This window comes from Poromitra crassiceps (assembly GCF_964638095.1).
Source record: "Poromitra crassiceps genome assembly, chromosome: 1".
NCBI lineage: Eukaryota > Metazoa > Chordata > Actinopteri > Beryciformes > Melamphaidae > Poromitra > Poromitra crassiceps.
The window spans coordinates 114,436,229-114,461,228 of NC_139623.1; the positions used below are offsets into that span (position 1 = coordinate 114,436,229).

A 25,000-nucleotide genomic window follows, 5' to 3' on the forward strand; every position below is an offset into this window, starting at 1 on the left:
TTTCACATAGGGTGGTGTTTTCATTTCGATGTTTTATTTGGTCCAATATTGAAATGTTCTACAATTGCAGGTTGTGTTACCATCACACATTATTTAGATCTACCTTTATATCTATTTCGGCTCATTTGGTTGCTATTTAGTAGTGAAATAGAGTAGCACAATGCATGCTGGGACATTTCACAGGCAGGCAACTTCTTTTTCCTATGGGACGTGTGTTGTGTCTGTCTGAGCGAGGGAGTCAGAGAGAGACAGAGAAGGGTGACAGAGAAGAGGCAGAGGAGCACTCCTTGCAACTGGCGCACTGAATATGGTGCACTGAATAGGCCTGGTTTCGGAGAGAGACAGAGAAGGGTGACAGGGGAGAGGCAGAGGAGCGCCCCGCTCAACTGGCGCACTGAATAGGCCTGGTTTTCAAAAGCGCAAAGCGCTAAATTTACGCCATGTGGGAAGATATCATTAGGCCGGCATTTAAGGCCAAAACGCCCATTCTCGCCCATTCAGGGAGTGCGCCACGCCCATTCAGCGTAAAGCGCATTTGCCAGCCTAAAGCCATGTTGATATCTTCCCGAGACAGGTGCAAGGCACGTTTTTTTGCGTTTAAGGCCCGTTTTAGCGCTGAAGGCCTGCGGGAGAATAGGGGCCTAACACTCTGAACATTTGAAATTCAAAGCCTTCCCTTCAGCATAGGACCCCTATCAGGATAGGACCCCTAACTTCCCAAATTCACGATTTTTTTTTTGAAAAATGGCTAGGAGTCCAAAATCTGCACTTTTTTTTATGATTTGAGCCAAAAAGTAAAAAAGTGACATTTTTGCACTCCTAGGGATTTTAGCAAAAAATCACAAATTGCTTGACCTTAGCCATCCATCCTGCAGTGATGGGTTGACATTTGTAGTATGCAGTGTAAAATTTAGGTTTGCACCATTTTCCACAGTTACGGCATAGGGATCAATTATTCATACATTTCATGTAAACTGCCTGAAATTGATTGCTGTGCCATACATGGTTGAAATGGGGCAAATATGAAAACACAGTAGAAACCAGTAGTGTGAAGCCTTGACTCCAGGATAGATGTGTAACTTCAGATAAATATATATATATATATTTTAAATTTGCTGGAGGTCCCCAAATTTTTTTCATTTTATCATCAAATTTAACATTGAAACCAATGGGGAAACAATGAAAATGACTTTGAGGCCATGCAATTTTCACCAAACTTTATTTTTTTTAGATTCTATTTTTTTTTGACAATTCCAATGTCTTTTGTCCAGGATGAGAGCACAAACAAATAAAATGCATGACTTTTGTGAAAAATGACTGGGAGTTATAAAATAGCACTTTTTAATGTAAGTCAATGGAGACGGAATGCGTAAGTATTTTGACTGCAGGGTGACAGAAAGTGTCCCTAGGAGGAAGACTGTTACACTTTTGTAAAACACACCAAAAAATAACTTTGGCCTAATTTCAGACTGTTGGGCAGAATAAATATCAAAATGGCCGCTACGCAAATGTTACAAAAGACGGAATCTGTCCCAAGGTGTCTACGGTAGTTTTACTTGACTAAATATCATACGATTTTAGTCGACTAAATCTATGATAGATTTAGTCATCTAAAATCTCAGAATCAGAATCAGCTTTATTGGCCAAGTATGCAAACACATACAAGGAATTGGGCTCCGGTTAGCTTTGCTCTCAAGTACACACAGAGTACACAATTACACACATATAGAGAAAAATAAAAAACGAGAAAGGAGGTTACACATAGTCAAGGCAAGAATACTTTGTAAAAAATACTTTGTAAAAAATATTCTTTTTACAGTGACTGCTATATACATGTGGTGACTGTGCTATATACAATGTAGTAAAGTGGCTATTTTTAAATATGAATATATTAGGGAGTGTACAGTCAAAGTGTACGGTAGGTGTGCAACAACGTTTGTTGTCTAAAATCTAACGGGCTTAGTTAAAGTGTAATGCATTATTTAAATGTTTCTCTGGAATTTCCAAACTCATTGTAAAGATCTATTCATCTGTCATTATGGAATGGTATTAACTTAAGGTTTGAACATGCAATACAGACACAGATTTAACTGTTTAACTTCTTCTCTTCTGATTGGATCTCTTCCCAATTCGTCCCTCCCTAACATTTTAGTCTAGCTTTTATTTGTTGACGAAAATGTCAATAGATTTCCTCATAGTTTTTGTCATCACAACTTGTTTTTATTTTCCAGGCCAGACTCATCCAGTCTTTTGTGCAAACCAATAACTTACAAATTACAAACATCTAGTTTTCATCAGTGAAAAGGGGTTGTTTTAGTCTAGTTTTAGTCAACAAAATTAACACTGCTCTATTCTCCCCAGGTGACGTTCACCAAGCGGAAGTTTGGTCTGATGAAGAAGGCGTACGAGCTGAGCGTGCTCTGTGACTGTGAGATCGCCCTGATCATCTTTAACCACTCCAACAAGCTGTTCCAGTACGCCAGCACCGACATGGACAAGGTTCTGCTCAAGTACACCGAGTACAACGAGCCGCACGAGAGCCGCACCAACGCAGACATCATCGAGGTAATGTGTGGCATGGGGAGGGGAGTGCGGGGCGGGGCGGGGCTAACCCAGAGTCATGTGAAATGTGTCCTGGACTCCCAAAAAGTTGAATGAAATGTAAGACTGTGTTATGTGTTGGAAAGTGTTGGAATAGCCTGTTGATTATATTTCTATAATCCCAATTTCCTTTTATTCATATTTATATCCTATTCTTTGTTGATGTATCCTATTACTTCTTGCTGTTGCAACGACCCAATTTCCCCCACAGGAATCATGAAAGTTTCATCAAAACTAATCTAATCTAATCTATTCCAGGCCAGACTCATCTAGTCTACATGTAAATTAGCTCCAATCCAGTCTATCAAGGAGTGTTAAATCAAGTCAAGCCTAAACTAATCTGATTAGTCTATCCCAGTCCTAATTAGACCACTGTAATCAACCCAGTCCAGTCTAAACTAAACTGTCTAATCTAAATTCAGTGAACAATCTCATTCAATCCATGTCGATCTGGTTTAATTGAGTCTTAATTGCTTCCAGTGTAATCCAGTCTCTATCGGCTTCATTCGGTCCAGTCCATTCCAGTGTACTCCAGACCAGTACAGCCAGTCTAGTCCAGTTTACACCAAACCAGAGTTACAGACCAGTCCAGTCCTCCTGTCCAGTCCAATGTAATCCGATAGACCCTTTTCACAGGGGCCATTTTGTGTTGAAAAGGCAGAATAAACACAGGGGCAAACAAAACACTAATGAGGGTTTCCAAATTCCAATCATAGACACACTGCAGAGCTTGTCATCATTCAGAAACCACGCCCAAAACTGGGGGAAACAAAAACTTCCCCCCAATCCTGGCGTTCTCCTATGTCACGTGCATGGTCGCGTGTTGCACACAAAGATCATTTATAAGGAAGATGAACACTCCAACTTACTTCCTTGACAGCTAGATCCACATCCACACTTCTTGCCAATTCTCAATGGCTTCCTTGTTTTGCTCGAGAGTACAAAAAAACTTTAATTGGTGATTTTTTACATTTGTTGTCTGTGCAGCCCACCACACAATGGCTTTTAGCTATGTTTAATTCAAGGAAAATTACACCGGTGTATGGGAGTGAATGGAGCACTTTCCCCCGTGATGGGCGTGGCCTAGTTCAGGCAGTGTCTCTATGGAAGTTTGAAACCCTCATTAGTGTTTTGCTTGCACTTGTTTACCCTGTCTTTTCGACACAAAATAGCCCCTGTGAGAAGGGTCTATTCAGGTCAGTCTGGTTTACTTGAGGCTAATTGCTTCCAGAGTCACCCCAAAAAAAGTTGTTTGTTTTCTCTCTCTTTTTGTTGTTTTGTTGTTGCTTTTTTGGTAGTACAGTCAAGTCTAGTAGTCACTACAGTAGTGTGGTCTTGTGTGTTCATGGACACACTCTGGCCTCGTGCCCAGTAGCATGTAAGGAGGGCAGAGGTAGAGACAGCTGGGCCTAACCCACCCACCCCCCTTCTGGCAACGGCCCCACCAATAAATAACCAGGGAGCTTTCAAACAACCAACAACAACAAGCCAGAGGAACAAGACTGGGACCCATTGGAAACCACCTGGGCCCAAAATGGCCACCAGATAAAGGAGGCGCCTCGCGATGAGGCTGATTTAAAAAGTACCAGGGTCTGTCTGTAACTCAAGTGAGCTGCTATCATCTAGGTACCTAACTAGATACTTGATTAATTAGGTAGCATTTTAATATAGTTTGATGAAAAATAACTTTTTTCAGACGTCCTCATGCTAAGTAGCATTGCATGCGACAGGTTGCACTGGTGCTGTTTCCATTGAATAGACAGACCTTTTCTGACCAAGCTTGATTACGGTAAGTTGAATCCCAAAGCATTTGGCAATAAATTAGTATAAAATGGCATGGCTGATGGCTATTTTCTCTAACGTTATACTTACTTTTATAATCCAGACAGGCTAACGTTTCGTTAGCTGTTTTTACACTTTTAATTTGAAGGCAAGAAAGGGAAATGTGTGAACTGATACAATTGATAGACCAGTGTAAATTCAATCTACTATCACATAGGGGTGTCAAAAATAATCGATTATAAGATGCATCGCGATGCGGACCTGCACGATTCTGCATCGATTCACAAATGTCAAAAATCGATTATTAAAATATATATATATATATATATATATATATATATATATATATATATATATATATATATATATATATATCAAATAAAATATAATGGAAGTACATGCAGTTGTTTATTTGAATTATGGATCATAATACAATTCAATTCTAAATGCACTTTTACTTTAAAAGTAGCCACACAGTGAGAAAAAAGAAAGTGAGAAAAAATAAAACATGTATTGGGGAAAAAAAATGATGCATCGATTTAAGATGCATCGAGATGCATCGATAATCGTTATCGAATCGAATCGTAGCCCTCTGAATCGTAATCGAATCGTGAGGCCAGTGAAGATTCACAGCCCTACTATCACACCATTTCCCCTTTCTGCCTTCAAATTAAAAGCGTAAAACCCAGCTAACAAAAACGTTACATTATCAACAAATGGGAAGTAATGACAGCTTATCATTTAATAAAGCACGGTTAAAACAAACTCCACTTACACTTGAAGGTCTGCAATGCTGCTATCATCCTGAGTGAGTCCTCTAACGTTAGTTATATTAGTAACCTAACTAGCCGGCTGCTGTCCAGAACACAGTCAGGTAAGATGCTTCCTACTATTGTTCAAAAGTGACTTTCCTGACACTGTACAAACATCTGACTGCACTAAAATTAAGTAAAGGTTGACGTTATTGACTATTTTAGAATAAAAACAAAAAGAAAGTGACAGATGTTTGTTATTTAACCAACGTTGTTTCACTTTTTTCTGTGTGGGCACCGCCATTAGGGGCTCACTCGGGCTCGCTTCATTCTTCTTCGTCGATTGGAAGGGTCGCAAGGTATTATGGGATATCGTAACCCACCAGAGGTACCATTGTATGCTTCCTCGAAAATTGGCCAAAACCAGGTAACTAGAAAGGTTGAAATTCAGTGAACTTATGTATCAAACTGGTTTCAGACAGCCTAATTACAACTTCCTACCTCGAAATGCCACCTAGATTGTTCAATTGAGAATCAGACACAACCCCAGTCTTCATTAGCATCTTACTAGGAGAGAGGTTAGTTAGGAGGTTAGAAGAGAAGGTGTGAGGACATCCTTTGGGACATATTCCATTTTCCCTTCTCCTGTGGGAGAAATCTTTGCAGGAGGCGCTGAGTGAACACAGCCTTGCTGACCCTTCTCTACATAATGGCCCACTCATGAACTGAACAGGAGATGTTAGGTATGATTCAGTGAGTGAACTGAACAGGAGATGTTATGATTCAGTGTGTGAACTGAACAGGAGATGTTAGGTTTGATTCAGTGAGTGAACTGAACAGGAGATGTTATGATTCAGTGTGTGAACTGAACAGGAGATGTTAGGTTTGATTCAGTGAGTGAACTGAACAGGAGATGTTAAGTATGATTCAGTGAGTGAACTGAACAGGAGATGTTAAGTATGATTCAGTGAGTGAACTGAACAGGAGATGTTAGGTATGATTCAGTGAGTGAACTGAACAGGAGATGTTAAGTATGATTCAGTGAGTGAACTGAACAGGAGATGTTAAGTATGATTCAGTGAGTGAACTGAACAGGAGATGTTAAGTATGATTCAGTGAGTGAACTGAACAGGAGATGTTAGGTATGATTCAGTGAGTGAACTGAACAGGAGATGTTAGGTATGATTCAGTGAGTGAACTGAACAGGAGATGTTATGATTCAGTAAGTGAACTGAACAGGAGATGTTAGGTATGATTCAGTGAGTGAACTGAACAGGAGATGTTAAGTATGATTCAGTGAGTGAACTGAACAGGAGATGTTAGGTATGATTCAGTGAGTGAACTGAACAGGAGATGTTAGGTATGATTCAGTGAGTGAACTGAACAGGAGATGTTAAGTATGATTCAGTGAGTGAACTGAACAGGAGATGTTAGGTATGATTCAGTGAGTGAACTGAACAGGAGATGTTAGGTATGATTCAGTGAGTGAACTGAACAGGAGATGTTAGGTATGATTCAGTGAGTGAACTGAACAGGAGATGTTACTGTAGGTATGATTCAGTGAGTGAACTGAACAGGAGTTGTTAGGTATGATTCAGCGTGTGAACTGAACAGGAGTTGTTAGGTATGATTCAGCGTGTGAACTGAACAGGAGATGTTAGGTATGATTCAGTGACTGAACTGAACAGGAGATGTTAGGTTTGATTCAGTGAGTGAACTGAACAGGAGATGTTAAGTATGATTCAGTGAGTGAACTGAACAGGAGTTGTTAGGTATGATTCAGTGTGTGAACTGAACAGGAGATGTTAGGTATGATTCAGTGAGTGAACTGAACAGGAGATGTTAGGTATGATTCAGTCAGTGAACTGAACAGGAGATGTTAGGTATGATTCAGTCAGTGAACTGAACAGGAGATGTTAGGTTTGATTCAGTGAGTGAACTGAACAGGAGATGTTAGGTATGATTCAGTGAGTGAACTGAACAGGAGATGTTAGGTATGATTCAGTGAGTGAACTGAACAGGAGATGTTAGGTATGATTCAGTGAGTGAACTGAACAGGAGTTGTTAGGTATGATTCAGTGAGTGAACTGAACAGGAGATGTTAAGTATGATTCAGTGAGTGAACTGGACAGGAGATGTTAGGTATGATTCAGTGTGTGAACTGAACAGGAGATGTTAGGTATGATTCAGTGAGTGAACTGAACAGGAGATGTTAGGTATGATTCAGTGAGTGAACTGAACAGGAGATGTTAGGTATGATTCAGTGAGTGAACTGAACAGGAGATGTTAGGTATGATTCAGTGAGTGAACTGAACAGGAGATGTTAGGTATGATTCAGTGAGTGAACTGAACAGGAGATGTTAGGTATGATTCAGTGACTGAACTGAACAGGAGTTGTTAGGTATGATTCAGTGAGTGAACTGAACAGGAGATGTTAGGTATGATTCAGTGAGTGAACTGAACAGGAGATGTTAGGTATGATTCAGTGAGTGAACTGAACAGGAGATGTTAGGTATGATTCAGTGAGTGAACTGAACAGGAGATGTTAGGTATGATTCAGTGAGTGAACTGAACAGGAGTTGTTAGGTATGATTCAGTGAGTGAACTGAACAGGAGATGTTAGGTATGATTCAGTGTGTGAACTGAACAGGAGATGTTAGGTTTGATTCAGTGAGTGAACTGAACAGGAGATGTTAGGTATGATTCAGTGAGTGAACTGAACAGGAGATATTAGGTATGATTCAGTGAGTGAACTGAACAGGAGATGTTAGGTATGATTCAGCGTGTGAACTGAACAGGAGATGTTAGGTATGATTCAGTGAGTGAACTGAACAGGAGATGTTAGGTATGATTCAGTGAGTGAACTGAACAGGAGATGTTAGGTTTGATTCAGTGAGTGAACTGAACAGGAGATGTTAGGTTTGATTCAGTGAGTGAACTGAACAGGAGATGTTAGGTATGATTCAGTGAGTGAACTGAACAGGAGTTGTTAGGTATGATTCAGCGTGTGAACTGAACAGGAGATGTTAGGTTTGATTCAGTGAGTGAACTGAACAGGAGATGTTAGGTTTGATTCAGTGAGTGAACTGAACAGAAGATGTTAGGTATGATTCAGTCAGTGAACTGAACAGGAGATGTTAGGTTTGATTCAGTGACTGAACTGAACAGGAGATGTTAGGTATGATTCAGTGAGTGAACTGAACAGGAGATGTTAGGTATGATTCAGTGTGTGAACTGAACAGGAGATGTTAGGTATGATTCAGTGTGTGAACTGAACAGGAGATGTTAGGTATGATTCAGTCAGTGAACTGAACAGGAGATGTTAGGTTTGATTCAGTGAGTGAACTGAACAGGAGATGTTAGGTATGATTCAGTGTGTGAACTGAACAGGAGATGTTAGGTTTGATTCAGTGACTGAACTGAACAGGAGATGTTAGGTATGATTCAGTGAGTGAACTGAACAGGAGATGTTAGGTATGATTCAGTGTGTGAACTGAACAGGAGATGTTAGGTTTGATTCAGTGACTGAACTGAACAGGAGATGTTAGGTATGATTCAGTGACTGAACTGAACAGGAGATGTTAGGTTTGATTCAGTAAGTGAACTGAACAGGAGTTGTTAGGTATGATTCAGTGACTGAACTGAACAGGAGTTGTTAGGTTTGATTCAGTAAGTGAACTGAACAGGAGTTGTTAGGTATGATTCAGTGAGTGAACTGAACAGGAGATGTTAGGTTTGATTCAGTGAGTGAACTGAACAGGAGATATTAGGTATGATTCAGCGTGTGAACTGAACAGGAGATGTTAGGTATGATTCAGTGAGTGAACTGAACAGGAGTTGTTAGGTATGATTCAGTGACTGAACTGAACAGGAGATGTTAGGTATGATTCAGTGAGTGAACTGAACAGGAGATGTTAGGTATGATTCAGTGAGTGAACTGAACAGGAGATGTTAGGTATGATTCAGTGAGTGAACTGAACAGGAGATGTTAGGTATGATTCAGTGAGTGAACTGAACAGGAGATGTTAGGTATGATTCAGTGAGTGAACTGAACAGGAGATGTTAGGTATGATTCAGTGAGTGAACTGAACAGGAGATGTTAGGTATGATTCAGCGTGTGAACTGAACAGGAGATGTTAGGTATGATTCAGTGACTGAACTGAACAGGAGATGTTAGGTATGATTCAGTAAGTGAACTGAACAGGAGATGTTAGGTATGATTCAGTGACTGAACTGAACAGGAGATGTTAGGTATGATTCAGTGACTGAACTGAACAGGAGATGTTAGGTTTGATTCAGTGAGTGAACTGAACAGGAGATGTTAGGTATGATTCAGCGTGTGAACTGAACAGGAGATGTTAGGTTTGATTCAGTGAGTGAACTGAACAGGAGATGTTAGGTATGATTCAGTGAGTGAACTGAACAGGAGTTGTTAGGTATGATTCAGTGACTGAACTGGACAGGAGATGTTAGGTATGATTCAGTGAGTGAACTGAACAGGAGATGTTAGGTTTGATTCAGTGAGTGAACTGAACAGGAGATGTTAGGTATGATTCAGTGAGTGAACTGAACAGGAGATGTTAGGTATGATTCAGTGAGTGAACTGAACAGGAGATGTTAGGTATGATTCAGTGAGTGAACTGAACAGGAGATGTTAGGTATGATTCAGTGAGTGAACTGAACAGGAGATGTTAGGTATGATTCAGTGAGTGAACTGAACAGGAGATGTTAGGTATGATTCAGTGAGTGAACTGGACAGGAGATGTTAGGTATGATTCAGTGAGTGAACTGAACAGGAGATGTTAGGTTTGATTCAGTGAGTGAACTGAACAGGAGATGTTAGGTATGATTCAGTGAGTGAACTGAACAGGAGATGTTAGGTTTGATTCAGTGAGTGAACTGAACAGGAGATATTAGGTATGATTCAGCGTGTGAACTGAACAGGAGATGTTAGGTATGATTCAGTGAGTGAACTGAACAGGAGTTGTTAGGTATGATTCAGTGACTGAACTGAACAGGAGATGTTAGGTTTGATTCAGTGAGTGAACTGAACAGGAGATGTTAGGTATGATTCAGTGAGTGAACTGAACAGGAGATGTTAGGTATGATTCAGTGAGTGAACTGAACAGGAGATGTTAGGTATGATTCAGTCAGTGAACTGAACAGGAGATGTTTGGTATGATTCAGTGAGTGAACTGAACAGGAGATGTTAGGTATGATTCAGTGAGTGAACTGAACAGGAGATGTTAGGTATGATTCAGTGAGTGAACTGAACAGGAGATGTTAGGTATGATTCAGTGAGTGAACTGAACAGGAGATGTTAGGTATAAATCAGTGAGTGAACTGAACAGGAGATGTTAGGTATGATTCAGTGAGTGAACTGAACAGGAGATGTTATGATTCAGTGAGTGAACTGAACAGGAGATGTTAGGTATGATTCAGTGAGTGAACTGAACAGGAGATGTTAGGTATGATTCAGTGAGTGAACTGAACAGATGTTAGGTATGATTCAGTGAGTGAACTGAACAGGATATGTTAGGTATGATTCAGTGACTGAACTGAACAGGAGATGTTAGGTATGATTCAGTGAGTGAACTGAACAGGAGATGTTAGGTATGATTCAGTGAGTGAACTGAACAGGAGATGTTAGGTATGATTCAGTGACTGAACTGAACAGGAGATGTTAGGTATGATTCAGTGAGTGAACTGAACAGGAGATGTTAGGTATGATTCAGTGAGTGAACTGAACAGGAGATGTTAGGTATGATTCAGTGACTGAACTGAACAGGAGATGTTAGGTATGATTCAGTGAGTGAACTGAACAGGAGACACTCTTGTTTCCATGTTCGAAACTCACTTTAAAAATCACATTTCCACAAAAACAAACACAGCAAAGTCAGCATTCAGTCCAAAATGAGATGGTCACCACTTAAATCCAGAGTCAGCGTAACACCTATAGAAAAAAACATTGTTTCGTGCATGTATTTTTGAAATGTCTACTAATGAATTCCAGATCAAATTTCAAACTCAAAGGCAAAGTTGACAAAATTTCAGCGTTTCAAAATAAAACCTCTACTACTCTACTTAAGTAATCCCCCAATTTTAAATGAACTACTTTTATCTTTTTTAAATTAGGTGCTCTTCAGTTGACATGCACTTTGCTTAGATTACTTGTTTATTAGTGGTCAGTTTGTTATGCATCAAAGCTGCAAACACATTGTCATACAGTATTAGAATGACAATAATAGAAATCCTCAATCTTGAAACTTGAATGAAAACTTCTTGAATGAAAACTTTCACCCGCCTCTATGTCAAGTCAAGTCAAGTCAAGTTTATTTATATAGCCCTAATTCACTCAGAGGGCTTCACAGAAAGTATGTCTAGCTAATTCTAGCTGACACAACAGTAACAAGAATATACAGAATAAAGATAACATTTGAACAATTGATAATATAGAAAATATAGAAATGATGAGAGAGCAGAGGAGAGAGCAGGAGAAGGGAGAAGAGCAGGGGGAATGTGAGAGAGTGATGGGGTGGGGAGGGAATGGGAGATGTTGGAGGGTATAGGAGGTGGGGAAGGAGCAAGAGGAGAGAGAGCCAGGGTCTGTACATTGCAAGAAGTGACCTTGCCCATTAGCAATAATCAATACTGAGAATCGAGAACTCTCAAGATGTTCCACCAAAATGTTACATTCATTTCAGAGATTGGTTCTTGACCTGTTTTTGATCCACAACCTCCACAAATCAAAGGGATGCATATCTCTGCAGCAAACACACAGAATAGCAAACTCTGCAACAAACACACAGAATAGCAAACTTTGACACCAAGTGATGATTTTTTTTCTTTGAACCCTTTTCAGGATGTTTTTATTCAGGAAATCATTAATAGAAGCCTGGAGGCTGCAAACATTCATTGATTCCTCTCATAAACGCCAGCGAGGGTCCTGACCCCCCCCCCCCCCCCCCCCTCCTGCCAGCTGCCACTACTTTAAAGCATAGTCCCTGTACTGTTTATTTTTTTCTTCTTTTTTAGTCTCTCCTGCACACAAACATCTAAACCAACTGCTACAGTTCAGCAGAGACATCCAAATACAGCTGAGTTGTTTGTTTGTTTGTTTGTTTGTTTGGGGGGGGGAGTAGAATGATCCTGTAATGAGTACAGTCTGAGAGAAGTGTTGGTGAAGCAGTCTGTCTGTCAGACTAAAGGCTGAAGCTAAAGCCTCGTTCACACTAGGGATGCAGGGGTTAACCGGTTTGACTATTAACCGCGATTTAAAACGTCACGGTTATATAACCGCAGAGGGTCCGCTACACCGAGTGTTTTGTTTCACAACAGTCCGTCAGTTTAAACTCCCATGCGGCGCAGACGGCGCTGGAAGGAGAGGAACCTGTCTCTCTCGCTTCGTTTCCGCACGGACTATTTAGCGGAGGCACCAAACACAGGCAGCTGCCATGTCTCCCAGTAGTAGCCAGTCTGTAGCCTAGCCTGATTGGGCTGATGCCAGCCCAACATAAATGTTGCAATACATGTCCCGCAAGGTTTCTGAGATTAGGGGAAAGTCTGAGCTGGTGTTACGTTAAACCAAACGTGGGGAAGAGGCAGCGGATTTGTTTAGCGTTAACATACAGTCATTGACGTTAACGTTAGCTGTTGTGGCTAATGTTAGCTAGCTGGCCATAGCCTAGCGTACATAGTTCCTCAAGATCGTTGTGTGACCAAACATCCCCGCATTTAAAGCACTTCATGCTCCCAGCGCTGGCCTAAACCATAGAGAACCTCATGCTTTACACGAAAAGAAACATCAAGGGTTTGTGTCAACTCCAAAAGCAACCCGCTAACGTTACATGTAGGCCTAATAACGTGAAGCTAACGTAGCTAGCTGCTTGGCAGTCATGATCTGACTGAGACAAGGAAAACAAATGCGCACATTTACATAACAAACACCAGTCAACACCACAGAGTGTCCTTTCTTTAATCCAGAGGGAGCATTTTCCAGTAAAAAGTGAAACGACACATGATGGCTTATAGTGAGGCTTTCCATGCCTGCCCCATCATCACTTCAATAGAACTGACCCCAATGCAAAATTCATTTCAGACGGCACATTTAGTTGCCAGTAACATGCCAATAAGAGTCTAAGTTACTATGCCTTTTGTGTTTTTTTCTGCAGACTAAGCAGCTATAGGCTTTCGCTTCTATAAAATAATAAAATATTTTTTGTATTATATATATATATATATTATATATATTATATCAGAAATGTTGTTTGTTTTATGTTCACAATAGTGATGTCAGTTAGATTTGATTAGGTCAGAGCCATGGAATATTAAATCATCCATCTTTGCTCACTACATCTGCCCTTTCTTCTTTTTTTAATCCCAGGTGTGCATAAAATACAGGTTAAGAACTTATTTTTTTAAATACAAAAATGTGAAAAAAGTAACAATAGTATGTTTAACGTATCGGTTATTGGCCAGGAGAATATTTATCGGTTAGCGTAGGCCTATACTATCGGCTGTAAAAATCCATATCGTGCATTAGTATTCCGGAAGGCAGCAACTGTTAAGATTGTGGGGGAAATACAATAAAACCTCTATTTAGAGAATGCTCATGTGATTTTTATACGTCCATAACAATAATCGTGAAACCGTGATAATCGTGGTTTTTTCTCAGACTATAATCGTGGATCAAAAAAAATAATCGTTGCATCCCTAGTTCACACAGGACGCCGAATATAAGCAGAACTGAAGCTTGAAGCAGGCACAAGCTGAACGTACGCCTTACCGTTCACACGAGACGCCTTGTCTTTTCCTCTCAGCGCCTACTCTCTACTCTCGCGCCTTGGAGCCGCCCACAACTCCCACTGTCTTCATGCCTGCGGCGGCGCGGCTTCACGCTTGGAAAATCGGCGTCAATCCTGAGCGATCGCTTCGGCGTGGCGTGAGCGTGGCCTCGGCAAGGCATCAGCGTGGCACGAACGGCTTTGCCTGTTAACAAGGACACCTAAATGAAACTTGTGGGTTCAGCGTAGGTACAGTACAGACTATCTCCACACTAGGGCTGGGCAATATTGTTGAAATCGTGATAATCATAACGTTTTTTCTCAATATCAATATGGTTCATGTATACAGACTCACGTTAAATAATCGAATTATTTTTTTTATTAAAATTAATTTGAGTAAAGTAAACTTGTCATCATCAATCTTGACAGCAGAAATGTGTCACGATATTAAAATATCTTCATATCATCACGATATGATTCCACTGAAAGATGATAAATGATCATATTGAATTATTGCCCAGCCCTACTCCACACTTTGTTTAGCGCTGGAGAGTCTGGCTCATCCTACTATCATATGGGGGGGTGGGGGCTCTCTGCCTTGTTTGCATTTCTGCAGTGCTGAGCCCAGAAACGGTGTCTTTGCAAAATAGCTTTGGGGGAACTTGTTTTGGTGAAACCAAATGCAAAAGAAAACGTCACATAAAATGGTAAAAGACATATGTAAAAGTATTTTCATTTTCAGCGTGTAGGTTGCTATATCACATGTTGTTTCATGTAGCGACGGGTAGGCTATTTTTGAAAACACACCGACACAGACAGCACCAATGGCAGAGCTTATACTCGCATCTTACTTGGAATGGGTCAGACTATTCCCAGGTTGATTTTGGATTATGAAAGGGTTAACCCGGGTTGCCCGACCCGGCTTGGCACCACGGTCGGGTGAGGCTTAATAGCCTATGCTAACTGTTATGCATCTCTCCAGAGTTGTTGTGACCCGGGTCCTATCGCAATGGTCCTGACCAGGGATTAACCCCGTGTTGACTGACTTGGCGTGAATTGATAAAAGAAGGGTTTAACATGGGTCAAGTAACCCTGGACCAACTGGTCAACACTTTCATAGCGCTGGTATGAAAGTGGTGTCTCTCTCTCTCCCTCCTCATAATCTCCTAATTCACTCACTCTGGGCTAGGGCTCGGTATCCAATACCAGTATGCTTAAAGTGATACCAAAACCAATTATCGTACTTTTCTATATATAACATAGTAGAGTGCTTCATTTGATACCTTTTTGTAGCCATACTCTTAAACGTTTTGGTTGCATCTCTGCATGTTGAACTCTATCACATACACCGTGCTCCACTTCACCACCACAGACTGTATGGGTTATAACTGCTGTGGTAGTGGACCAATCACACGTTAGAAAAATATAAGAACAATTGCCCGTGAGCCAAAACCATAATAGCCCTTTTTTTTTTAGATCTGTGTACCAAAAATGATTGAATGCAGGTATTGTTTGACTTAGTTACCGGAGGCTCTGCCAATTCTAACAAATGGTAGCAGCAAGTCTCCTAATTTTATCACGTCGTACAATAGACTCAGACCGGCCGAAAGTCTCCTAAGGGGCCGTGTCCATGGAAAACCATGGGCAAAACCCATGTAGGAAGTGAGTTGAAGTTAGGGGTGGGCGATATAGCAAAAATATCATATCAAGATTTTTTCAGGCAGGATCACGATCCACAATCTTATCACAATTCTTTTTCATATTGGTTTTTAAGACTATTTTGCAAGTTACTGAACAGTACCAGTAGCCTACAACCAAACTAATTTAAGGGTTCGTACGGTCATGAAAAATGTAAAATACAATTCCCAGGCCGATTCCCGCAGGCCCTGGAAATGTTATAGAAAAAGTTTGGGAAAAGGCACTGAAATTTGTTTCATAAATATTTTCATGTCGTTCATTTTTTACGCTGAGTTTACAATAATTCATGTTTGGGGTTCTCAAACTTTTTCATCTTGGGACCCAAAAGATAAATGTTGTGTCTCCCTGGGACCCAAACTCACAAAAGAACATACTGTAATGAGTTGCCATGATGACCAGTTGGCGACCCACCCCCCGCGGGTCCGCGACGAAAATTGGGTCCCGAGCCATCGTTTGGGAAACACAAGAAATAATAACGTTAACAAGCAGGCACGCGCTGAATAACGTTACCTGAAAACTAGTTTGGTGGTGGCCTGACAGACACAGTTCCATAAACTCGGTGATGGAGGCAGGCAGACGAGCCGCTTGGTTCATGGAGAAATAGGCTGCATCATGCCTACATCATGTCATGGGCAACTGCAACAGACCAAGACAGACCAGACCAAGCAAGATGCAGGTTGTGTTGTCTCGAAACATTCAATATTCTCAACATGAGAGAGGCGGCGGCATTAACAAGCCACGCGCAAATGATGCAAACATCAAAGCGCTGCTGCTCGTCAAGGTAACGTTACTGCATCACTGGACTGGGTTTCTTACCACAGCGAGGGAACTGCTATCACCCAACAGCACGTCTCTCGTCAGCTACAGTACCAAGCAGGCAGCGATAACCGAAAAATTAAGCCTGAACTGTGGAGGCGACGCGACGTTGGCCGCTGACGGCGGCTAATTATTATTATTATTTAACTAAAGATGCCAGCCTGCTACGTTAAGTGTGTGTGTCTGTGTTCACATGACAAGTCAAACCAACTCCTCCTCTGTGTTGTGAGTGGGGGGGGGGGGCTTTGGAGTCATCTTTCAGACATAGAAATGCAACTGACAGAATGTGCACTTCATGTAGCAAGATTCTAACGTATGTAAAGGCAGATTGTGGAGCCATTCTAATCGTTAACGATCTAAGATCGTCATGTCGCCCACCGCTAGTTGAAGTTGGGCCGTCTTGCTTGAAATCCCATCGTCTTTACCGATATACTCACGACCCTTCCTCTCTCTCTCTGAGTATCAGAGGTAAGCCTTTACTAGGCTCTATTCTGTAGCTGCAAATGGCTCTTCTGTGTGTGTGTGTGTGTGTGTGTGTGTGTGTGTGTGTGTGTGTGTGTGTGTGTGTGTGTGTGTGCGTGCGTGCGTGCGTGCGTTGCGTGGCAGGGTGTTGGGCTGCCCCCGGCCACATCAGCTCAAGCTCCACTGGCCCTGTTTGTGTGCGTACATGTGTTTGTTTTCAAGTGTGTCACTATGTCTCTCTCTCTCTCTCTCTCTCTCTCTCTGTTCATTTGTGTGTGTATGTTGTGCATAGGTCCACCCCTCTCTCTCTCTCTCTCTCTCTCTCTCTCTCATGCTCTGCAGTGGCCCGTGAGCATGCTTCATACAATATTCAGGCCTGGTGATCCTATGCCACCTTCCTACACCCGCCCCCTCCCCCATCACACACGCACACACACATGCACAAACACACACACACACACGCACACACACACACACACACACACACACACACACACACACACACATACACCCTCCACTCCACCCACGTTAGGCCAGGTGGCATTCAGCAAGTTTCTCCAGCGTTTGTCCTCGGCTGTCCCCTTCTCCAGATGTGCTGCCAAACACCGGTTATTATTCACGGTTATTTCAGAAAATGTAGTTGTCTTATTGTACACATTTTTCTTTATCTTTACTGTTTGCCACATTTTAGAAGTATAAAGACATCAAAATGATCAAATAAAACACAAATGGAATTATGCAGTGACCAAAAAAGTGTTCAATCAAAACTATCTTATATTTGAGATCTTTTAAAGTAGCCACCCTTTGCCTTGATGGAAGGAAATCCATACATAGGATCAACTTCACTATTTATAAAAACATTTCGAGTATGTAAGCACATAGAACACTCAGTCATCATGAGTGTCTCAACCTTTAGAACGTCTTGCTTTCTCCTTTTACTCCTGCTGTCTCACTCTTATTCCCCCCTTATTTACTCCATTCAAATCATAAATCATATCATGGTCATTTTATGACAGTACAGTAAATATACGACATATTGTTACTTTAAGTCTATCAAGTTTCTCTGCCTGCTCCTGCATCTTTTGTTTTGGTCACATGGTGCATGTTGTTGCACATTCCAACGCTGTGATTGGTCAGGCGTAACAGAAGAGTTTGTCACATGGGGACTTTCAGGGGAATTGACAATGTAACAAACACTTCAATATCCTCAAATGACAGTACACAATCATTAAGTGACGGAACTTGAAAATACATTATTATGGGTTTATCTACGAGTCATTTATGGACAACGGAGGAAGCAATCAGTTAAATCGCTGCTACTGTTTGGTTGGGATGAAAACCTGCATGATGGCACATGATGGAACACTGCTGGGCTAGGACAGAACTGAGATGTACCGAGTGGAGAGAGAGTGGGAGAGAGAAAGGGAGAGACAGCTGGAGAGAGAGAGAGAGAGAGGGAGAGACAGAGCAGGAGAGAAAGGGAGAGACAGCTGGAGACAGGGAGAGAGAGAGTGGGAGAGAGGGAGAGACAGAGCAGGAGAGAAAGGGAGAGACAGCTGGAGAGAGGGAGAGAGAGAGAGAGAGGGAGAGACAGAGCAGGAGAGAAAGGGAGAGACAGCTGGAGAGAGAGAGAGAGTGGGAGAGAGGGAGAGACAGAGCAGGAGAGAAAGGGAGAGACAGCTGGAGAGAGGGAGAGAGAGAGAGAGAGAGAGAGACAGAGCAGGAGAGAAAGGGAGAGACAGCTGGAGAGAGAGAGAGAGAGAGAGAGAGGGAGAGACAGAGCAGGAGAGAAAGGGAGAGACAGCTGGAGAGAGAGAGAGAGAGAGAGAGAGAGGGAGAGACAGAGCAGGAGAGAGAGGAGAGAGGATAATGGGATAGTCACAGAATGTGCCCATTTGCCGCTCTGCCTCCGCGAGTCTCTCCAAGCAAGTGCTTCTGAGTATAAATTATGAAGTGTGGATACACACACACACACACACACACACACACACACACACACACACACACACACACACACACACACACACACACACACACACACACACACACACGTGTTATGCTCACTGTATGTAACCCGGCATAGAGGACAGGCACACAGCCGTGTCCCTGTGTGCTCGGAAGCACTTAAATCCACACCGAGGTGTGTGTGTGGGTGTCTGTGTGTGTGTGTGTGTGTGTGTGTGTGTGTGTGTGTGTGTGTGTGTGTGTGTGTGTGTGTGTGTGTGTGTGTGTGTGTGTGTGTGTGTGTGTGTGTGTGTGTGTGTGCGCGCTTTCTTGTATAGCTATCTTTGTGAGGACCAGTTTGAGTTTTATACCTTGCAAGTGAGGACATTTTTGGAAAGTGAGGACATTTTGGCCGGTCCTCACTTTTTTTTACACACCTTCAAAGTGCTTTTTGAAGGTTAAGACTTGGATTTAAGGGTTAAGTTTGGGTTTAGGTTAGGGTAAGGAGTAGGCATTTAGTTGTGATGGTTAAAGTTAGGGTTAGGGGTTAACTTTAAAGTTAAGGTTAGGGGCTATAGGGAATGCATTATGTCAATTATGATGTCAATTGTCCTCACTAAAATAGCTATAATGGCGCGCACGTGTGTGTGTGTCCGAGCACACTCAGTACTTCTCACACAGTTAGACATTCCTTCACTCGAGTGCAAGGCTGAGAGGAGATGCATATGCAGTACACACACACACACACACACACACACACACCCTCTGCTGTGTGTGTGTGTGTGTGTGTGTGTGTGTGTGTGTGTGTGTGTGTGTGTGTGTGTGGGCAGCTTGCTTCTCCTGCCAGAATGTGTTAATCCGCTTGACTGCAGATCCCAATCAGGGCGAGGGAAGGAAGAGAGTGAGCGATCGAGGAAGGGCGAGCGAGGGAGCAAGCACTAAAAGACGGGCTGAACAGCCAAAGAGAGAAAGTGACGGAGGAGAGAGAGGAAGCTGGGTAGAGGGGGGGGATGCCCTCTTCCTTAAATAGCTGAAGGTAGGAGGACCTCAGCAGGGGTCCCGGACTGCGGCGAGGGGAGCCTCACGCACCCCGCACCGCAGAACGCCACTTTACAAGCCCCCACCCCACTAAGTAACTGACTCCAATTAGTCACCATACAACCACAACACTTTGGACAAAAACGATACGTAACCGCTGTGACTGCCCAAAACAAGCAAAAGGCCTTTTCGGAAATGTACACAGTTTGGACACACACTTTAGAATACAAAAGCTATGAAAACTATGAAATAACACAAATGGACAGGACATTCAATCAGCTGTGTACCTTCCTGCTTATCCAATACTTATGTCCCCTGCTTCTCGGCTAATCCTGCTGCTTGGAGCCAACGAAACCCTGCAGCCTTCCCCCAAACACCTGCACTGTCCTCAGGCCCTAATCTACCAGCTCAGTGGCCTTGTGGTCTGAGTGTCCACCCTGAGACTGGGAGGTCGTGAGTTCGATCCCCGGCCGAGTCATACCAAAGACTATAAAAATGGGACCCATTTGCCTCCCTGCTTGGCACTCAGCATCAAAGGGTTGGAATTGGGGGGTTAAATCACCATGTGATTCCCGAGCGCGGCGCACGCTGCCGCTCACCGCTCCCCCAGGGGATGGGTCAAATGCAGAGAACAAATTTCACACATTAGCCGTTTTCCCACATGCGTACCGGAAAATTACCTGTAAGTCAATATCGGACATTTCCCTTCACACCTGAGCGCTGCATGTGTGAATTCAGTCGTCAAATAGCCTGTATGTTGGGGGGAGGGGGGAGCTTATTTTGGGGGTCGGCAAAACTCCGATGGTGAAATAAGTTCGCTTGTCACACAATAAATCACACTCGTTTGACTTAAGATGGCATGTAAGTTGTATCCTTCACATTCGCTAACCAGTCTTTGAACTGAAATCTTTGAAGAAGTTGGGATCCCTGTCTGAGAGAAATCGCCTGGCTGGTTCGATGTTTATCCGTTCACCTGCGTCGCGTTGAAGCACTTTTTACAGACTGGCTTCGTTTGATGTGTCCGGGCTTGCCTTCGCTGTCAGCAACGTAAGCAAAATACTTCCAAATTTCGCTTCATGCATCTGCTTACAAGCGTTGGGCGGCTTGCAAGACTCGAACAAGCCTTTGCCATTTTCGGTGTCTGTGTCCCTGTCGGGCTGGACTGAAGGACTGGCCAGAGTGCGAGCAGAGAGAGGGGGGGGGAGCACGCTCACACATGAAGCAGCGCAAATGCACGAAGCGAAATGTGGAAGTAGTTTGCTTTGATGTGCGCGAATGATTAGATGATGCACGCTGGAAGTGAACGTTAAGCAACGTGTGTACACCTCGCCCATGAGAGAAGGACCGGCAAATGACTGGACCCGTTTCACACTTGTGTCCCTTATCGCGGCATACCGCTCTTCTGACTGGCTCGAAACTGGTGAAAAGTCTGCGATGACCGGGTCGCGCTTATACCGGAAAACAACTTTCACACATGAAGGCATTAGACCGCTTTCCGGTCATTTAGCGGTAAAAAGCGCATGTGGGAAAACGGCTATTGTGTGACAATCAGTGGGACTTTACCTTTAATCTGGCCTGGACCAGGTCACTCTGGTCCAGCCCTCTCAGGACCCATTCAATATCATGATGCCTTCTGCAGCAGGATTTTCGAAAGCAACATCTGCATCCCATTTTGGTGTTAATTTCCATTTCCACACAAGCATCTGCTTAGCCTAGCTTAAAAAAGTTTGGTTTGTTCCTAGTGCATGCATGTCCAAAGTCCGGCCTGGGGGTCAGATGCGGCCCTTTGACCGATCTTAAGTGGCCCTCTGCTTGTCTCTCAAAATATACTATATGTGGCCCTTCACACAGTATTAATCAAAGACGTTCAATTCACATTTTCTCTGTTCACCTAATGATGACAGAACTATCATACATCATACATCAGTATATCGTACATCAGTTTGTAGATAAGCACCAAGTAGGAACAACACAGGCAGAACTAATGTTTTCAGATCGTAAACAAAATACTTAGAGTACAATTCTATGTGATTTTGTTTTTAATATATATCTACCCCATATATAACCCAGGCCACATTACCCAGCTCTGACTGGGGAATCCCAAGGCATTCCCAGGCCACATTAACCAGCTCTGATTGGGGGATCTCAAGTCGTTTCCGGGCCACATTAACCAGCTCTGACTGGGAGATACCAAGGCATTCCCAGGCCAGCGTGGATATGTACTCACTCCACCTGGTTTTCGGCCTGCCCCGTAGGTCCCCTCCCAGCTGCACATCCCTGGAAAACCTCCCTGGGGAGGCGACCAGGTGGCATCCTTACTAGATACTGAACCACATCAACTGGCTCCTTTTTACACAAAGGAGCACCAGTTGTACTCTGAGTCCTTCATAGGTGACTGAGCTTGAGTAATTTAACGTATGGGTTCTCTATACATTTAAAATGAAATGTTTGTTCTAATCTAAAGGGACATAATACAGTATCATTTTGTGTTTGTGTTATTAATGAGCTCCTCATTAATAATGCCAGCACCTATCCAGAATGACTCCCCTTTCTTCAGCACAGGCCCAGGTGATCTATGTTCTGGCTGACAGGTTTCCAGCCTTCCTCTAATTAAACAAGCCACTCCCACTGGCCTCCTGAGAGCCAGGCACCACTACCACAGCTCCATTAACCTCATGGATAAATAATCCCAGTCAGAGCTGCATGGTGGGGTAATGCCCCTCCCCTCCCTGACGCATGGCGTCCCATGTAGAGTTTCCTCTGGATCCACATGGCAGTGGAGGCATCACTATTGTGAAGAAACTGTGAAAATTAAAATAACATTGTAATTTAGCTAAATTTCCACTCTGGAATACAGAGAAGTGTTCCTTAATTAAGTCCCCATGAAATTAACTCCCTGTTGGAAAACAGAGAATCTGCTGACCTCATGCTGCACCACGAAGCGTAAATAAAAATTACAACCAATAAAACATCAGAGATTTTCTTAACGTGCCTCTCCGCCCCTCCCATCCATTGAAACTTCCTTTCTCTCCCTAACGGTTGTCTTTCTTTCTGTTTACACTTCTGTATTACTGTATGTCCCAGCCCAACATTCTGTCTCAACTGGAAATACATCAAACCAAGGAATTAAAGATGGCACATCTTTAATGTTTAGAATTAAAGTTTTTATTAGAATAATAAGAATGGCACTGAACCTGCACTGAAACGGTAACTGGGTCTGATGTGCAGGCCCGTAGCCAGGGTTGGAGAAATACCGAGGTAAATTTAGCGCGGCGTGGAGGGTTCAGGGGGAACTGTGCCCCCCTGTTTAGCAAATTCAAGATTCAAGATTCAAGATTTTTATTTTAAGTATCACGTGTTAAATTATTGTGCTGTGGACTCCGTTTACAACATAGTACAAATATAACAGGGCATATGAGTGCAAAAACAACAAGAGACACAACAAGCAATAAGGCAGTAGAGTGATAAGACAGTGGCATATTCACTGCACATAGGTGCACATGTCGCACTTTAGACGTGCTTAAACATTTTAAATTCGACGTATTTGACGTACAGGTGCAAATAGCATATACCTAATTAAACATACAATTAAACATTAGACATACATAATGGTAGCAGCTACAGTACGGTACAGTACAGCTACTACACTATTTGTGTATGTTAAGGAGTCTCGTGGCCTGCGGGAAGAAACTGTCCCTCAAGCGATTTGTGCGTGCTTTTGGGACCCTGTATCTCCTCCCTGAGGGTAACAGGTAGAACAGGCTGTTGTTGGGATGATTTGTGTCTTTGATGATCTTCAGGGACCTCCTGAGGCACCGCTGGTTATATAGTTCCTGCAGTTCTGCCAGCTCACATCCTGTTACGTGCTGGGCCGCGCGCCTCACTCTTCGTAGCGCCCTACAGTCCATGGTGGTACAGTTCCCGTACCAGGTGGTGAAGCAGCCAGTCAGCAGGCTTTCAATGGTGCCTCTGTAGAAGTCCCTAAGGATTTCTGGCCTTAGCCCAAATTTCTTCAGGCGCCTGAGTCCATGTAGTCGCTGTTGGGCCTTTTTGACAACAGTGGCGGTGTGACCGGCCCATGTCAGGTCCTGGTGGATGTTGACTCCCAGGTACTTGAAGCTGTCCACCCTTTCCACCACTGTGCCGTTGATGGTGATTGGGGGGTGTGCGCCCCCCCCTCCTGTAGTATACAATGATCTCCTTGGTCTTGGAGACGTTCAGAGAGAGGTGGTTGTCCTGGCACCATTGTTCCAGGCCCCCCACCTCCTCTCTGTAGGCCGTCTCGTCGCTCCTGGAGATCAGCCCCACGACTGCTGTGTCGTCTGCAAACTTCACGATGGTGTTCGAAGATTGAGTCGCCACGCAGTCGTGGGTGTAGAGGTCATACCAGAAGGGGCTGGAGACGCACCCCTGGGGCGCTCCTATGCTGATGGTCAGTGGGGAGGAGGTGAGGTTGCCCACTCTCACCACCTGGCGGCGATCTGTCAGGAAATCCAGGATCCAGTCACACATTGCTGTGTTTAGTCCCAGATCCTTGAGCTTGCGTACCAGCCTGGAGGGTACTATGGTGTTGAATGCTGAGCTGTAGTCCACAAACAGCATTCTCACATAGGTGTCCTTCCCCTCCAGGTGGGAGAGGGTGGTGTGGAGCACGTGTGCTACTGCATCCGCTGTGCTCCTGTTGGGGCGGTATGCAAATTGTAGCGGGTCGTGGTCCGGGGGGAGTGTGGGGCGGATCTGTGATATAACCAGCTTTTCAAAGCACTTGCTGGCTATGGGCATGAGGGCTATTCATTGAGGCTGGTCACTTTCTGCTGCTTGGGAATGGGGATGATTGTCGCTGCTTTGAAGCAGGAGGGAACTTGTCGGAGGGAGGGGGCCTGGTTGAAAATGTCTGTGAATACGCCTGCCAGCTGGTGGGCGCAGGCCTTGAGGACACAAATTGTGTTCATTTGAAAGTAAAATGCTTCTATCTGGTGCACTTTGAGAGCAAAATTAAGAGGCTAGATCTATAAAGAACTACAGACATCATATTAGATTAATATCCTCTTTACTGTGCTGTTGCTTTACAATGATACAGAAAATAAATGTCTCCCCACATAGTATAGCTTCTGCATACAGGTC

At 43.2% G+C, this 25,000-nt stretch overlaps 1 protein-coding gene across 2 annotated transcripts in view; it reads left to right on the top strand.

Moving 5' to 3' along the window:
• mef2d (myocyte enhancer factor 2d) overlaps nt 1-25,000 on the top strand; it is a gene marked incomplete at its 3' end in the record, with an annotated part of 137,441 nt that overhangs the window by 19,516 nt on the left and 92,925 nt on the right. For both annotated transcript variants that reach the window (XM_083635406.1, XM_083635407.1), the window contains exon 2: nt 2,362-2,565. In XM_083635406.1, coding sequence (XP_083491532.1) covers nt 2,362-2,565 — 204 coding nt within the window. The remainder of the gene's footprint in view (nt 1-2,361; nt 2,566-25,000) is intronic.